General features: G+C 43.0%; 1 protein-coding gene across 4 annotated transcripts in view; it reads right to left on the minus strand.

The window, feature by feature from the left end:
- The window catches only part of cdc42bpb (CDC42 binding protein kinase beta (DMPK-like)), a 206,776-nt gene that overhangs the window by 96,272 nt on the left and 91,619 nt on the right, over window positions 1-18,885 (minus strand). For all 4 annotated transcript variants that reach the window (XM_043697465.2, XM_043697467.2, XM_043697466.2 and 1 more), the window contains exon 3: window positions 1,920-2,003. In XM_043697465.2, the coding sequence (XP_043553400.2) occupies window positions 1,920-2,003 (84 nt within the window). The remainder of the gene's footprint in view (window positions 1-1,919; window positions 2,004-18,885) is intronic.

An 18,885-nucleotide genomic window follows, 5' to 3' on the forward strand; every position in this document is an offset into this window, starting at 1 on the left:
TAACATAATTAAAATGCTGCTACTAGTTCCTTTATAAGGTTCCTTACTTGTTCCGTAAGGTAACACAACCATAAATCTGCCTGAAATATATGAGCATACACTTTTAAGGCAGAGATGGTATACATTTTTAAATGGAACCCAAATAAACGGAGCAAATGAAGTGAGTTTGGGAAAACAGAAACAATTCTGTGGCAACATGTGCTGTGAATTCCTCTCCAGCTCTGTTCTTTTACCTCTGACAGCTGAGTCAAAAGACTGAGTGCATACAGGCAAATCAGAACAAAAAAAATTCACAGGGGCAAAATAGGAAAAATGAATGCTCATATTAATTTAGAAAAATTAGGATTTTGACAATAGTCTATGTTCTCCTCTACTAATAATTTTCAACACCACTCGTCAATTAAGGTTTCAACCATGCAGGAAGCAATGGAGGCAAACTCTGCATGGTGGAATTTAAATTTGTATTCAATTACCAAGCATCTGCAAATTTAGATGAGCGTTATTCACAAAGGATTGAGTAATCCTCCAGCCTCCCAAAGGAAATGACCAGGATATTGTGGCACATATCCCTGATTCTCCTTCTGTCAACCTTTTCCCAAATCTACCAAAGAATCATCTATGGCAGAGTCGGAAATATAGGTCACAGAGTATTCGTTTTAAATATAATCAATTATGTTGACCAGACAGCCAAATAGGTAATGGAAGGAAAAGGCAAAGGTTTACCAATCTTGAAAGTTTAAAGTATTGCACTGCCTATAAGTGATTTATTCAAAGAACACTGCACTCCCAACAGAACTGCGAATGCATATCAAAAAATAATACTTTTTAACAAAGATGTTTTTACTCTATAGTTTCTAATATTCTAAGTAGGAGATGCCTTGAAGTAACTGCCAAATTTTATTTTAGAAAAAGTAGGTCAATCCTTATTTTATCTGCATTTCCTTTCCTTCAAAAATTCCTTGGTGAGAGTGCAACTGGATGGCAAGTCAAATCCAGTCTATCACAAAATTTATGAAATTTCATAACATTTCCTCTTCAACATACCAGCACAATTATCAGGAAAAATTAAAAGGCAGTAAAATTTCTTCCCTACTGCCTCTACGTGATTGTCAGAAGTCCCCTTTAATATCATATTTCAAAAATATGTACTCTGGCCCCTCACAATGTAAACAATTGACATTTAACAATTTAAAAAATTCATCTTGCGAGCATAATCCTTCGTGATTAAATCAAGCTTTTATACCTATGCTGGCTTGCAAGGATTGGGTAGTTCAATTGGCTGGATGGCTAGTTTGCAATGCGGAGTGATACGAACAATTCATGCTCAACTTGCATACTGGCTAAGATCAACTTGAAGGTCTGCCTTCTCTTATTAGCCACTCATCTGAGATGCATTGACCCTTGGATTAAACTCACTGTCAGTTGTCTCTCTCTTATGAGAGAATAACCTATGGTCCTCTGGGACAAGGACTATTTGCAACAACAACTTTAAATTTTTTGTAGCTGTGCTGATATATTAGATATTCAGGGCTTGTCAGATTTCAGGTGCGTTTGGTAATAAGTTAGGATTTGCAGTTACAAACCAGCTTAAGCAGAAACTGCCAAAACATTTATTTTGAAAAGCCACTCTGCTGAGGAAGTGAACATGTTGCAATGGCACTCATTTTGAGAGTCCTGCAAATATTTCCTAGCTAAATTTCTCTTAGGGAAAGAAACTTTTTTAAAAATCAGAATAACACACACAATTAGTTGCAGAATCGTATTATATACCATTATAAGATTCAACCATGAGAATTATGCCATGGCATATTTTCACTGGAATTCAAAGCATCATTAGCCAAACCTCTCTGTATGATCCATCCCAAAATGGAAATCCGGCTTACTAGAACATAGTGAAATCTACATCAAACCATGTTTACCTCAGCACGTTTCAGCATCTCCCACTTATTGAGTATTTTCATAGCATAAACACGTTCAGTGTTTTTCATTTTCACAACTGCCACCTGCAAGAACAAACATGTAACATTTCAATCTCAATTGATAAATTATTCATCAATTCAAACCTGACAAATGACAGAATCAATATATAATTTAACTATTTGTTCCATAAGCAAGTTATGGTCATACACCTTTCCAAAAATAATTAACACATTTTGCTCAAGTACACTGAATCCTAGTACACAGCAACCTGGGATATCATGACACCGCATCAACTCTTTCAAACAGCAAGTCAGATATTCCCATTCCCTGGTTCTTTATTTATAAGTCAGTAATTGTCTTCTCATTCAGTGTTTCTCCAATAGCCTTTTGAAACTTGATTAGATTAGATACCCTACAGTACGGAAACTGGCCCTTCGGACCAACAAGTCCATGCCGACCCTCCAAAGAGCAACCCACCCTATATTTACCCCTGACTAATGCATCTAACAATATGGGCAATTTAGCACGGCCAATCGACCTAACCTGCACATCTTTGGATTGTGGTAGGAAATCCACGCACACACGGAGAGAACGTGCAAACTCCACAGGCAATCGCCTGAGGCAGGAACTGAACCCGGGTCCCTGATGCTGAGAGGCAACAATACTCACCACTGAGCCACCATGCCACCATGCATTCCACATCCAAACTACTCGTGTTAAAATACATGATTCCTTATGAGGCTCTGGTTCTTCTGCCAATCACTAAATCTGCACCTTCTGGTTGTTGTCCCTTTAGCTATCAAATGACTCAAAGTTGACACTTTATTTAGTAGTTAGATTGTGCATCTTGAAGATGCATATCGTAACTCGGAAACAAAAAATATTTTTCAATCAGCTTCTAGCAATTTCTGCTCAGCTGTCTTTCCAAATTATATGCAGAACTGTTAAAACAACAAATTTGAAAAGCTTTATTCAGGTAAATTTGATAGGGCGACAGACATCTGTGTGTAAAATTGACAGGTTATCAAGACTACAAACCAGAATTCATTTAAAATTAAACCAAGTGAGCTTTGGAATTCTTAATCATCCATTATCAGTTAGAACATAGAACATTACAGCACAGTATACACCCTTTGGCCCTTGATGTTGCGCCAAACTGTGGAACCAATCTGAAACCTGCACTATTCCATTTTCATCCATATGTTTATCCAATGACAATTTAAATACCCTTAAAGTTGGCGAATCTACTACTGTTGCAGCAGGGCATTCCACACCCCTACTATTCTGGAGTAAAGAAACCTCTGACTTCTGTCCTATACCTATCACCCCTCAATTTAAAGCTATGTCCCCTAGTGCTAGCCATCACCAGTTGCTTGGTTTAAGTCAGAAATGTACACATTCTAATAACTAACCAAGGAAGGAGAGAGAAAAAAAACAAAACCCTGTACCAAAGCCATCTCATTTGCCATACTCCAGCAACCTTGCTGAGTAACCTGAAACTACCAAGGACAGCTCCAGGCGAAGCAAAACCTGAGTCCATAAGTTTTAAGATACTTATGGATAAGGATAAAACTGGTCCTCTAATGAAAGTGTTAAATTTGGGTAAGGCTAATTTCAGCCGTATTAGTCAGGAACTGGAAAAAATTAGATTGGGGGCAGCTGTTTGAGGGTAAATCCATATCTGGCATGTAGTACTCTTTTAAAGACCAGTTAATATAGTTCAGGGCCAGCATTTTCCTGCGAGGGTGAAAGGTGAGAATGGCAAGATTCAGGAACCCTGGATAACATGAGATAGTGAAAGTTTAGGCAAAAAAGGAAGCATATGTTAGGTTTATGCAATTGAAATCAGACAAAACCTCTGGGGAATACAAAGGAAGCAGGAAGGAACTTAAACAAGGAAGTAGAAGGCTAAAAGTAGTCAATGTCCTTGGTAAGTGAGATTAAGGATAATCCCAAGGCATTTTATACATATATTAAGAGCAAGAGAGGGAAAGGGTAGATCCATTCAAAGATAAAGAAAGGAATTTATGCATGGAGCCAGAGAAGTGAGGGAGGTACTTAATGAGTATTTTGCACTGGTATTCACCATGATGATTGTGGATGATGGTAAGATTAGGCAGGGGCATGTTGATATTCTACAGCATGTGGATATTAAGGTGGTGCTGGGTGTCTTAAAAACTATTAAGGTAGATAATTAGCCAGGAGCTGATGGGATTTATCAGAGGACACAGAGTCAAGAGAGGAGACTGCTGGGGCCTTGATGGAGATCTTTGTATCCTCTTTAGCCACAGATGAGGTCCCAGACGACTGGAGAATAGCCAACATTGTTCATTTGTTTAAGGTGGACAATAGGGATAAGCCAGGAAATTATAGGCCAGTAAGCTTTACATCAGTGGTAGGGAAATTATTGAAGAAAATTGTTAGTGACAGAATTTACTCATGTTTGGAAAAGAATGGACTTATTAGGAATAGTCAGCATGACTTTGTGCCAGGAAGGTCTTGACTCTCAAATTTGATTCAGTTTTTGAGGAAATGACAAAGGTAACTGATCAAGGTAGGGCAGTGGATTTAGTTTACATGAACCTTAATACAGCATTTGAGAAGATCCCTCGTGGTAGGCTAGTCCAGAAGATTAAGTCACGTGGGACTCATGGAGAGTTAAATTGGATATAAAATTGGCTTGGTCATACAAGGAAGAGGGTATTTGTGGAGGGGTGTTATTCTGAGTAGAGGTCTGCGGCTAATGACTACTGCTGAGATTTCTGTTATTTGTAATACAAATAAATGATACAGTTGAAAACGTATGTGACTTGTTTAATTAAGTTTGCAGATGTCATGAAAAGTGGAGGAGTTGTGGATAGTGAGGGAGGTTGTGAAAAGGATAGAGCAGGATATTGATCAGTTGGAAAGTGTGGCAGAGAAATGGCAGGTGCAGTTTAATCCAGACAAGTGTGAGGTGATGCATTTTGAGAGGTCAAATGCAAGAGGAAAGTATACAGTAAACGCAGGACCCTTAAGAGCACTGATGCACAGAGGAAACTTGAGCTGCAAGTTCAAAGTTCCCTGAAAGCAGCAACATAAGTGGACAAGATGGTAAAGAAGGCGTATGACATACTTGCCTACATTGGTCAGGGCACTATGTATAAAAGTTATCAAGTCAAGTGCAGCTGGGCCAATGGACCAAAGAGGGATGTTTCATTTAGATAAATGCTAGGTGTTGCACTTGTAAGACAAAGCAGGGTACGACTTACAAAGTTAAGGTTGCACTCTGGGGAGTATTGTCAAACACAGACACCTAAGGGTACAGGTACACAATTTCTTCAAAGTGGCAGCACAGATAGACAGATGGGAAAAAATGCCTTCTTTGATCAACTATGATGTGAAGGTGCGGCTGTTGGACTGGGGTGGATAAAGTTAAAAATCACACACCACCAGGTTATAGTCCAACAGGTTATTTGGAAGTGCTAGTCAAGTTCAGTACTCAGGAGGATAGCCTCAACCTGGACTTTGGGTTCATGTCACACTACACGTGATCCTACTATACTAAACACACACACACCCCTCTCTCATACATACGCTTTCTCTCTCTCACAAACCCCTCCCACTCCTGAGGCAAACACTCGCATACTCTCACGCACTCTCTCACACAAACACACTATTTATCTCTATCTCTCTCTCTCCCCTCCCCTCACATGCATCCCCACACACAAGTCCATGGGTTGACTTTGCATTTGAAGAACTGTAATTGCAGGTACACGCTATTTTGTTTAAAAAACACAATCTGCAGGCAGTCAATCCATGTAACATTTTATAAATTCCTACTTTGGAAATAGCACCAGTCTGACTCAAGATTGGGATCCAGATAGACTCTAACCTCACATCTTTAATGCACTGTCAGATCTGAGATGTCACTTTTTTTGTGAAACCTCAAGTTATCTTGGGAATGTGACTTTAATATGTAAATCCCAGAACTACTTTCATGAACCAAAACTTGCAACCCTTTCTAAAAGATGAAAGACTTAATAGCAATCTACGTTTGTTCAATATATTGTATCGGTTGTACGCATGACATTGATCTGTTGCCATAACTTGTGTCTTATGTTCCTGCTCCACAGCTACCTGACGAAGGAGTAGTGCTCTGAAAGCTAGTACTTCCAAATAAATCTGTTAGACTAGAATTTGGTGTTGAAATTTTTAACACCATTCGTCAGAGCATTGAGTTTAGCAGTTAGGACATCGTGTTGCAGCTGTACAAGACATTGGGGAGTCCGCTTTTGGAGTACTACATACAATTCTAGTCATCCAACTATAGGAAGGATGTTGGTAAACTGGAAAGGGTGCAGAAAAGATTTACAAGAATGTTACTGAGACTACAGCATTGCAGTTACAAGGAGAGGCTGGACAGGCTTGGACTTTTTCCCCTGGAGCATGGGAGGCTGAGGGGTGATCTTATAGAGATTTATAAAATCAGAGATAAGGTGAAAAGCCAATCTTTTCCCCAGGGTAGGGGAGTCTAAAGGTAGCAGGCACAGATTTAAGGTGAAATAGGAAAGATTTAAAAGGGACCTGAGGAGCAACCTTTCCACATAGTTGGTGTATATATGGAAAAGACTGTCAAAAAGGTTTACTGTGATATGGACCAAATGCAGGCAAATACAACTAGTTCAGTTTAGGAAACCTGGTCGGCATGGATGAATTGGACCAAAGGGTCGGTTTCTGTGCTGTATGACTCTATGACTCTTTCTCTTGGGGTGGAAGTGTCAAATACCAGGGGACATAGATTGAAAGTGAGAGGTAAGTTCAAAGGAAATGTGAGAGACAATTTATTTACACAGAGGATGGTGGGTGCATTGAACACACTGTCAGAGGATCCTCAGATGCTGCCTGACCGGCTGTGCTTTTCCAGTACACACTCTTCGACTCTGATCTCCATCATCTGCAGTCCTCACTTTCTCCTAGTGTATACATCCTGCCCTGATTTGCCTTTCTAAAATGCCACACCCCACATTTAACTCCATCTGCCACTGCTCAGCCCACTGGCCCATCAGATCAAGATCCTGTTGTAATCTGAGGTAACCCTCTTCGCTGTCCACTACACCTCCAAATTTGGTATCATCTGTAAACTTACTAACCATACCTCCTATGTTCACATCCAAATTATTTACATAAATGATGAAAAGCAGTGGACCCAGCACTAATCCTTGTGGCACATCGCTGGTCACAGGCCTACAGTCTGAAAAACAACCCTCCACCACCACGCTCTGTCTTCTACCTTTGAGCCAGTTGTTTCCAAATGGCTAGTTCACCCTGTATTCCATGAGATCTAACCTTGCTTTGCAGTCTAGTGAATTGATTAATCATGCAAATAGATGTAAACAGGTATATAGAGTCAGAATTGTATGGTACATCAACAGACCTTTTGATCATTCAACTCGTCCATGCCGACCAGATATCCTAAATCAATCTTGTCCCATTTGCCAGCATTTGGCCCATACCCTCCTAAACCCTTCCTTTTCTCTTGCCCATCCAGATCTCTTTTTAAATGCTGTTATTGTACCAATCTCCACTACCTCATCTGGCAGCTCATTCCATACATACACACCCTCTGCATGAAAATGTTGCCCCTCTGTACCCTTTTAAATCTTTTCCTTCTCACCTTAAACCTGTGCCCTCTAATTTTGGACTCTCCTACCCTGGGTAAAAGATGTTGGAGTTGTGATTAGAGAGACATGGCTGCCAAATGACCACAAATGGAAACTGAACATTCAGGCATATGCAGTATTTAGGAAGGACAGGCAAAAAGGAAAAAGCTGTGGAATTGCATTATTGGTTAAAGAGAACATAAATGTAATATTAAAATAAAAATCTTAGCACAGATGCAGTAGAATCTTTGTAGGTAGAATAGAGACATGTCAAGGGGCAAAAACCATTGATGGGGAAATATACAGACCACTGTGTGGTAATGTTGGGAAGCATGTTGAACAGGCAATCAGAGATGCATCCACTAAAGGAGCACTTGTAATTATGGGTGACTTTAATCTAAATATAGATTGGGAGATTCAAATTAGTTACAACACTTGAGAGAATAAATACCTAGAGTATAAATGGGATGTTTCTCTGGACTATTACGTTGTGAAACCAACTAGAAAACAATCCAGCTTAGACGGAGTATTATGCAATAAGAAATGCATAACTGGTACTGCAGTTATTAGACCCCCTCAGGGATGAGCAACCATAATATGATAGAATTCTTTATCAAGGTGGAGAGTGACACAGGTGATCTTGAGACTAGGGTTCTGAATCTTCAGGGAATCCACAATGGTTTGAGGGCTGAATTGGCTATGATTACTACACAAAGTTATTGCAAGTGATAACAGGGGATAGGCAATGGCAAACATTCAAAGAACAAATGGATGAATTACAAAAATTGTTTATTCCTGTATGACACAAGAGTGCAAAGAGAACAGTGACCAAACAATGGCTTACGAGGGAAGTTAAAGATAGTAATAGATGCAAAAACGAAAGAGAGGCATACAAATTGGCAAGAAAAAACAACAGACTTGAGAATTAGGAACAGTTTAGCAAAGAAGGACCAAGGGATTGATTAAGAAAGGGGAAATACAGCAACGGAGTAAGCTTGCAGGGAACTCACAAACTGACTGTAAAAGTTTCTATAGGTGCGTAAAGAGACCAATATAGGTCCCTTAGAGTCAGAAATGGGAGATATTATATTGGGAAACAAAGAAATGGCTGGTGAACTAAACTCAGAATAAAACAAAGAACAACAGATGCTACAGATCTGAAACAAAAACAGAAATTGATGGTGCAACTCAGATCTAGCAGCATCTGTTGGGGAGCAAGTAGAGTTAATGTTTTGAGTCCATCAAAACTGATGAAGGATCTGAAGAGCCAATTTCTGTTTGTGAACTAAATTTGTACTTTGCTTTGTCTTCACAAAGGAGGACATGAGTAATGCACCAGACCACAGGGTTTAATGGGAGGGAGGAACTGAAGCAAATCTGTATTAGTGAAGAAACATGTTGGGGAAATTGATGGAGTCAAAGGACAATAACTCCTCAGGCCTGATAACCTACATGTGCAGGAAGTGGCTTCAGAATAGTGGATGCATGGAGGCTAGCTAGCTAAGGAGGGGGGAGAGATAATTATACACCAGTTAGTAGTGTGGAAAATGCTGGGATGTATTATCAAGAATGTTATATCAAGGCATTTAGAAATCAGATACAGTCAACATGGATTTACAAAAGGCCAAACCATGCTTCACGAATCTACTGGAATTCTTCAGAGATTAACCAGAAGAGTTGATGGGGAAGGCCAGTGAATGTTATTTATTTGGACTTTCAGAAGGCTTTCGACAAGTCCCACATAAGAGATAAATATGTAAAATTAAAGCATATGGGACTGGCAGCAGTGTATTAAGACGGATAGAAAACTGATCAGCAGATAGGAACAAAGAGGGACTTTCTCTGAATGGCAAGCAGAGAGTAGTAGGGTACTGCTGGGATTGGTCCAACCTATTTACAATTGATGTTAATGATTTAGATGAGGGAAATAAATACAACCTCTCACAATTTGCAGATGAGATGAAGCCGGATGCAAGGGTGAGTTGTGAGGAAGATGCAGAGATGTTGCAATGTGATTTGGACAGGCTGAGTGAGCGGGCTGCGTGGCAGATGGAGTAAATTAGGATAAATTTGAAGCTATTCACTTTTGGTAGTGCAAATAGGAAGGCAGATTGTTATTTGAATGGCTGAAAATTGACAGAGGAGAATGATCAACGAGACTTGGGTGTTCTTGTGCACCAGTCACTGAAAACAAGGTGCAGCAGGCAGTAAAGAAGGCAAACTAAATATTGATCTTTATATCGAGAGGAGTCGAGCCCAGGAATAAGGATGTCTTCCTGTAATTATAGAGGGCATTAGTGAAGCCACACTTTGAATACTGTGTGCAGCTTTGGTCTCCTTACCTGAGAAAGAATGTTTTTGCTGTAAGACAGAGTATAGCAAAGGTATAACAAATTGATTCTTTAGATAGCAAAACTGATATATGAGGAGCAATCAAGTCAACTAGGACAATATTCAAAGGAATTTAGAAGAATGGGAGGGGGTGTGGTATCTCAAAAATCTATAATATTCCAACAGGATTAGACAGTTAGATGCAGGAAAGATACACACACTGCTTGGTGAGTCCAAAACCTGGGGTCATAGTTTAAGGATAAACCTTTCAAGCATAACATTTTTGGACTGAGATGAGAAGAAATTATTTCATCGAGAGAATGGCGAGTCTGGAATTCACTACCACAGAAAGTGGTTGAGGCCAAAACATTTTGTGTTTTACGAGGAGAATGTGGATGTAGCTCTCATGGCTAAATGGATCAAGGGATGTGGCGGAGGGAAGGATTAGGACAATGAACTTGATCAGCTATAATCATAATGATTGGTGGAGCAGACTTGAGGGGCCAAATGAGTATAGTGCTAGTAAAAGCACAGAAGGTCAGGCAGCATCTGAAGAGTAAGAGGGTCAACATTTCGGGCTTAACTCTTCATCAGTCCAAAGTGCTTAAAGGCCACAAAGTCATTTTGATAGCCACTGAGAGAAGGCAAGTGCATAAGATGAGCTACGTGGATGAGGGAATAGGGTGACATGAGTGGAAAGCGGGTAAAAAGACACAGAACTGGGGTTTGGAGAATGGTTGAGTTTTGATGTTGTGGTTTGGGTCAGGAGGTTGGGCTTCAGGTGAGTTGCTGATGGGGTTGGGGTGATTCGAGTGGGTGACGATCAAGGCCACTACATTCCCCTACAATGTAAATCTGTTTCTTTTAATCCTTACCTTTCAAATGTTTTCCTTTCAGAACTCTTTTAGATTGGCAAAGACATACAATGATATGTCAAAAAAGAGAATATCATTTGTCTAAATATGTTGCTTTAACTGTCAGTTTAAAAGATGGTCATATTCATTTGGTTCAAAGTGGAAAATAACTGGCAAATCTTTTCAAGTTTGATTTTAGAGTAAAAGTCAGACTCTGACCTAGTATTAACTGGCAACTGATTTGATAGTGGCAGCTATCAATCATCTGAAACCCCTGTGTCTGAATAAAGCATTGATGACTGTAGCAGGAAGCTAGAAAGTGATTTTTATAACACATGGTTGAGGTAGACAGCAGAGTAGAAAACTAGCAAGCAGGATGCCATATGTAGTAATCACCAGATTTCTCCCAGTGCCATGAGTCTAGAACTAGGAAGATAGAGTCATACAGCATGGAAACAGACCCTTCGGTCCAACTCGTCCATGCCGACCAGATATCCCAACCCAATCTAGTCCCACCTGCCAGCACCCGGCCCATATCCCTCCAAGGAGCTTAGAAATCGAGGTTTCGGGCAAAAGCCCTTCATCAGGAATAAAGGCAGTGAGCCTGAAGCATGGAGAGATAAGCTAGAGGAGGGTGTGAAACAAACTCGCTACCACAGCCACATTTGCTTCCTCAGTGCCTGCCTCCGTAACCAACTCATCCCACTCGGACTCCGGACCACCTTTAAACCAGCAGAGTTCGGACCTGAACAGGACAAACAGTACAGACTACAGATTCAAAAACACCAGCAACAGTTCTCCTTCAAGATCCTCCGCTCCACGCTTGCAGCAATGCGCTGGCACCTAACCTCTCTACAGTCAGCCCTGCCCCAGCTGAGGGCCACACTCCCTCAGAATTGCAAAGGACCCACTCTGTATTACATCCTCAGGAGAATTCATACTCTCAACAAACAGTATTTCAACTCCATCTCAAACATCAAAAACTGTAAGTAAAACAAACTTTTATCTACCCACCTCCATAACCAGCGCTCCTCAAAGATTCCAGAAGATTCCCCTGTCCTCGAATTTACTCAGACGCCATTAGCCATGCGGCTGATGCAGCTGCCACCCCCACGCTGATTGATGATGTCACGTCCGCCCCCATCATGGCCACTCCCACAACTCCTCATGCATCACACGTGACATAACTTCTGCCCCTCACATCATCGCTGATGCCACATGCTCAGTGACTTGAGCCACCCCTACTGCCGTTGTCACCACCACTTCCGCCCCCACCAGCGCCACTCACCTGCATTCTGCTGACTGTCACTATCCCCACCCTCCAGAACCCCGAGGGGAACACTACCCCTGCTCATGACTCCACCCCCATTCCCCCCACCATCACACCCACTCCAGTTATAGGTTCCGTCCCCACTCCCAGCTCTACACCCACACCAGCTCCCAGCCCTGCCGAGTTTTCACCATCCCCCCCAGACCTCTCCCTCACTGAGGACGAACGATCAGTCCTCAGCAAAGGACTCGCCTTCATCCCCCTCCGTCCACGCATCAATGAATTTAATACACGCCGTGAAGTTGAACAATTCTTCCGTCGCCTCCGCCTCAGAGCTTACTTTCACAATCAGGATTCCCGCCCACCTTCCGAGGACCCCTTCGCCCACCTCCAACACACTGCATCCACCTGGATACCCCGCGCTGGCCTATTACCTGCCCTCGACCTCTTCATTTCCAATGCCACCGGGACATTAACCACCTCAACCTGTCTACCCCCCTCCCCCACTCCAACCTCTCACCCTCACAACGCGCAGCCCTCCAATCCCTCTGCTCCAATCCCAACCTCACCATCAAGCCAGCGGATAAAGGGGGCGCAGTGGTAGTCTGGCGCACTGACCTCTACACTGCTGAAGCCAAACGCCAACTCGAGGACACCTCTTCCTACTGCCCCCTCGACCATGACCCCACCCCCCATCACCAAACCATCATCTCCCGGACCTTACAAAACCTCATCACCTCAGGAGATCTCCCACCCACAGTTTCCAACCTCATAGTCCGGGAACCCCGCACTGCCCGGTTCTACCTCCTTCCCAAGATCCACAAGCCTGACCACCCGGACTCACCCATTGTCTCAGCATGCTCCTGCTCCACTGAACTCATCTCTACCTACCTTGACACTGTCCTATCCCCCCTCGTCCAGGAACTCCCCACATACGTTCGAGACACCACCCATGCCTTCCACCTCCTCCAAGACTTCCATTTCCCCGGCCCCCAACGCCTCATCTTCACCATGGATATCCAATCCCTCTACACCTCCATCCGCCATGACCAGGGCCTCCAAGCCATCCGTTTGTTCCTCTCCAGACGTCCCCAACAGTACCCTTCCACCGACACACTCATTCGTTTGGCCGAACTGGTCAACAATTTCTCCTTTGAATCCTCCCACTTCCTCCAGACCAAAGGGGCAGCCATGGGCACACGTATGGGCCCCAGCTATGCCTGTCTTTTTGTTGGCTACGTAGAGCAGTTGATCATCCGTAACTACACCAGCACCACTCCCCACCTCTTCCTCCGCTACACTGATGACTGCATTGGCGCCACCTCGTGCTCCCGCGAGGAGGTTGAGCAATTCATCAATTTCACCAACACATTGCACCCTGACCTTAAATTTACCTGGACCATCTCTGACACCTCCCTCCCCTTCCTGGACCTCACCATCTCCATTAATGATGACCGACTTGACACTGACATTTTTTACAAAACCACCGACTCCCACAGCTACCTGGATTACACCTCTTACCACCCTACCTCTTGCAAAAGTGCCATCCCGTATTCCCAATTCCTCCGCCTCCGCCGTATCTGCTCCCAGGAGGATCAGTTCCACCACAGAACACACCAGATGGCCTCCTTCTTTAGAGACAACAATTTCCCTTGCCACGTGGTTAAAGATGCCCTCCAACACATCTCATCCACATCCTGCACCTCCGCCCTCAGACCCCACCCCTCCAACCATAACAAGGACAGAACGCCCCTGGTGCTCACCTTCCACCCTACCAACCTTCGCATAAACCAAATCATCCGCCGACATTTCCGCCACCTCCAAACAGACCCCACCACCAGAAATACATTTCCCTCCCCACCCCTTTCCACGTTCCGTAAAGACCGTTCCCTCCATGACTACCTGGTCAGGTCCACGCCTCCCTACAACCCACCCTCCCATCCTGGCACTTTCCCCTGCCACCGCAGGAACTGTAAAACCTGCGCCCACACCACCTCCCTCACCTCTATCCAAGGCCCTAAAGGAGCTTCCACATCCAAAGTTTTACTTGCACATCCACTAATATCATTTATTGTATCCGTTGCTCCTGATGTGGTCTCTACATTGGGGAGGCTGGGCGCCTCCTAGCAGAGCGCTTTAGGGAACATCTCCGGGACACCCGCACCAATCAACCACACCGCCCCGTGGCCCAACATTTCAACTCCCCCTCCCACTCTGCCGAGGACATGAAGGTCCTGGGCCTCCTTCACCGCCGCTCCCTCACCACCAGACGCCTGGAGGAAGAACGCCTCATCTTCCGCCTCAGAACACTTCAACCCCAGGGCATCAATGTGGACTTCAACAGTTTCCTCATTTCCCTTTCCCCCACCTCACCCTAGTTCCAAACTTCCAGCTCAGCACTGTCCCCATGACTTGTCCGGACTTGACCTACCTGCCTATCTCCTTTTCTACCTATCCACTCCACCCTCTCCTCCCTGACCTATCACCTTCATCCCCTCCCCCACTCACCCATTGTACTTTATGCTACTTTCTCCCCACCCCACCCTCCTCTAGCTTATCTCTCCACGCTTCAGGCTCACTGTCTTTATTCCTGATGAAGGGCTTTTGCCCGAAAATTCGATTTCGAAGCTCCTTGGATGCTGCCTGAACTGCTGTGCTCTTCCAGCACCACTAATCCAGAATCTGGTTTCCAGCATCTGCAGTCATTGTTTTTACCCCATATCCCTCCAAACCCTTCCTATTCATATACCCATCCAAATGGCTCTTAAATGTTGCAATTGTACCAGCCTCCACCACTTCCTCTGGCAGCTCATTCCATACACGTACCACCTTCTGCGTGAAAAAGTTGCCCCTCTTTTTTATCTTTCCCCTCTCACCCTAAACCTATGCCCTCTAGTTCTGGACTCCCGATTCCAGGGAAAAGACTTTGCCAATTTACCCTATCCACGCCCCTCATGATTTTGTAAACGTCTATAAGGTCACCCCTCAGCCTCAGACGCTCCAGGGAAAACAACCCCAGCCTGTTCAGCCTCTTCCTATAGCTCAAATCCTCCAACCATAGCAACACCCTTGTAAATCTTTACCGAATCCTTTCAAGTTTCACATCTTTCTGACAGGAAGGAGACCAGAATTGCACGCAACAGTGGCCTAACCAATGTCCTGCACAGCTGCAACATAACATCCCAACTCCTGTACTCAATACTCTGACCAATAAAGGAAAGCATACCTGTATTCCATGAGATCTAACCTTGCTAAATCAGTCCCCCATGGGGAACCTTGTCGAACACCTTACTGAAGTCCACATAGATCACATCTACCGCTCTGCCCTCATCAATCCTCTTTGTTACTTCCTCAAAAAAACTCAATCAAGTTTGAGAGACATGATTTCCCATGCACAAAGCCATGTTGACAATCCCTAATCAGTCCTTGCCTTTCCAAATACATGTCAAGGCAGATGAATGGGTGATTGGAAAGATGGCGCAGGAGTAACAGCATCAGAGTCCTAGACATTGGATAATCTCTGGAAAAGAACAGAGCTGGGACTGAGGAACTTATGGGGTGTTTTGGTAATGCTGGTGGGAGAGCTATAATGTAATTTGGCAGGTGTGGAAACCAAGAGATGATATTAGAGAGAAATATTGAGGTTCACAAAAGACTTGGAGAGATACATTATCAAAATAGAAAATACTAATTTAATATGTGGAGTTGGAGTATGGGAGAAAGTAAAGTAGCTTAAATCAGGGTTATTACGCCTGTGAGTGAATGAAGTATAGTTAACAAGGTTGGAGATTTACAGGCACAGATTGCCATTGAAAATACGATTTTGTGGTGAAACAGAGGCCTGGCTCAAAGAATGGCAGAATCGGGTGTTAAATATGCCTAGGGATAAGGTATTCAGAGAGAAGCAAATAGAAAGGAAGGAAAGGAGGAGGGGTGGTAGGATTGGTTAACGAGCACATTGTAGGGCTGGAGGAAGAGGTTACCCTTGGAGGGTTCAAAGACAGAATCTTGGCTAGATCCAAGGATCGAAGAGGGTGCAATTACATTGCTCAGCGTAGTCTAAATACTGCCAACTAGTGGAAATGTTGCAGAGGAACAAATTTGCAGGGAAATTACTGAGAGATGCCATCATTATACAGCAGTTACGTTGGAAACCTTAGCTATCCAAATACAGATTGGGAGTTGGGTTATGAAGGGCTAATGTCCCTAGGTTGTGTTCAGGTGAATTTCTGGCCGCAGTCATAGTCTAGTTCAACATGAAAAGATGCTCTATTGGACCTGGTTCTTGAAAATGATAAATGATAAAAGTGGATAAATTTTAGTGGGTTAGCATTTAGGAATCTGTGATTAATGTACCATAAGGTTTAGAATGATGAAGACAGACAATTCAATGGGACAAGAACAAAGTTGAGGTTGCATAAACTAACAAAAATGTAGGTGGGAGAAACTGTAACTGAGTAATGGACTATCTTCTAAAAAGTGTTAATTTAGGTATTTTCCCTTAAAAATGATCAACAATCAATTCTGAGCTGCCTGGATAAGAGACACAGACCCATACAGCATGGGAACAGATCCATTGGTCCAACTCATTCATGTCCACCAGGAAACCTAAACAACTAGTCCCATTTGCCTATGCTTGGCCCATCTCTCTCTAAACCTTTCCTTTTATATGTTGTAACTGTATCTGTGTTAACCACTTCCTCTGGCAGTCCACTCCATCTAGAAACAACCCTCTGCGTGAAAAAGTTACCCATCAGGTCCCTTTTCAACCTTCCCTGTCTCACCCTAAAAATGTGCCCTCTAGTTTTAGACCCCTCTATCCTTGGAGAAAACCTTGGCTATTCACCTTATCGATGCCTCTCGTAATTATATAAACTTCTATAAGGTCATCCCTCGGCCTCCAACGCTCCTGAGAAAAAGTCTCAGCTGCTCCAGTCTCTCCTTATAACGTAAACCTCCTAGTCCAGGTAGGATCCAAATAAATCTTTTCTGCACTCTTTCTGTTTAACATTATCCTTCCTGCAGTAAGGCCGCCAGACCTGTATGCGGTACTCCAAATATGTCCTCACCAACATCTTTGACAGCTGCAACAAAACATCCAAAATCCTAAAGTCAATGTCCTAACCAATTAAGACCAGGCATACCAAATGCTTTTTTTCCTCCCCTGTCGACCTCAGTCACCCATCTCTTGTGGCTCGGCATCGAAACAACCTTGTTGATCTTTAAGAGGGTCTATTCTCTCCCTAGTTGCACTTTTCCCCTTCATGTGCTTGTACAATCCCTTTGAGTTCTCGTTTACCTTATCTGCCAAAGCCAGCTCATGTCCCGTTTTAGCACTCCTTACTTTTCTTGTGCACTGTGACAGCCTTTATACTCAAGGAATTCACAATCCCAGGTGCATATATATCATATGCCTCCTTCTTCTTGACCAGGTTCTCAGTAACTCTAGACATCTAGGGGTCCCCCCTCCTGCCAATCTTAACCTTCACTCTAACAGGAACATACTGACCCTGAACCCTCCTTAACTCACTTTTGAACGCCTCCCACTTACTAGACGTCCCTTTGCCTGAGAACAGCCTCCCTCAAACAACTTTTGAAAGTTCCTAAGAACATCAAAATTGGCCTTTTCCCAATTTAGAACATCAATTTGTCTTCTATTATGAAAATTTATTCAAAATACCTATTCAGTTCCTTCACCATTTCTTTGCTCCTCATTGCTACTGGTCCAGCTTCATTTTCTAGCAGTCCAATGTCCACTTGCGCCTCTCTCATCATTTAAAATTTAAAACAAACTCTTGCAATCTTACTTTATATCACTAGCTAGCTTCCTCTCAGAATCTATCTTCTCCCCCCTTATTGTTTTTTTTTCAATTATCCACTGCTGATTTTTACAGGTTCTCCAATTCTCCAACTTCCCACTAAGCTTCACCATGTTTTTTCTTTTGCTCTAATGCTGTCCCTGAGCTCCCTTGTCAGCTATGGTTGCCTCATCCTGCCCCAAGTATGCTTCTTCTGCTTCTTGGGATGAATTTTTGAAAAGGATAAGCCCAGCAACAGACCCGCCAGGTACATTTCAGTGGTGGGTAAGTTAATAGTAACAATTATTCAGGATAAAATTGTCAATTTGGAGGAAGATAGGTTGCTAAGGTAATGCTGTTGATGTAATGTACATGGATGGCCAAAATACATTCAATATAGTACTGAACAAAAGACCTGGGAGAAACTTTACAGCCCACAGATTAAAAGGGATAATAGCAACGTAGATATATAATTGGCTGAAGGATAGCAAACACAATAGTTGTCAATCAATATTTTTCAGGCTGGCAGAAGGTTTGAACTGGAGTTCCTGGGTGGTTGGTATTGGGACCCTTGATTCTCATGATCTAGATCTTTGTGTGCAGGGGATAATTTCAAAGTTTGAGGATAATCTGGAACTTGGAAGCATTGCAAGCTGTAAGGCAGACAGTGTAGCACTTCAAAAAGACACACAAATTGGAGGAGTGAGTGGGAGATGAAGTTCAATTCAGAAAAGTGAACAAGGTTGATTTAAGGAAGAACACGGGCAGACAATAAAAAATGGATTATAATTCTAAAGGGCCGTAGGAGTAGAGGGACCCAGGTGCAGATATGCATAGGTCATTTAAGATGGCAGGACAGGTGGCGAAAAACAATTAACAAAGCATAGTGTCCTCAGCATTATTAATAGGGGCACAAAGTACAAGAAAAAGGAGGTTATGCTGAATAAGACACCTGTTAGACATCAAGTGTAGTCCGGTGTACAGTTCTGGATGCCAGACTTATGAAGGCTATGAATGTACTGCGGATAAAGCACAGAAGAGATTTTCAAGAATAATATTAGGGATGTTAA

The sequence above is a fragment of the Chiloscyllium plagiosum genome, unplaced genomic scaffold (genome assembly GCF_037043375.1).
Source record: "Chiloscyllium plagiosum isolate Xiang-an unplaced genomic scaffold, Cpla_swu_hap1 HiC_scaffold_8, whole genome shotgun sequence".
NCBI lineage: Eukaryota > Metazoa > Chordata > Chondrichthyes > Orectolobiformes > Hemiscylliidae > Chiloscyllium > Chiloscyllium plagiosum.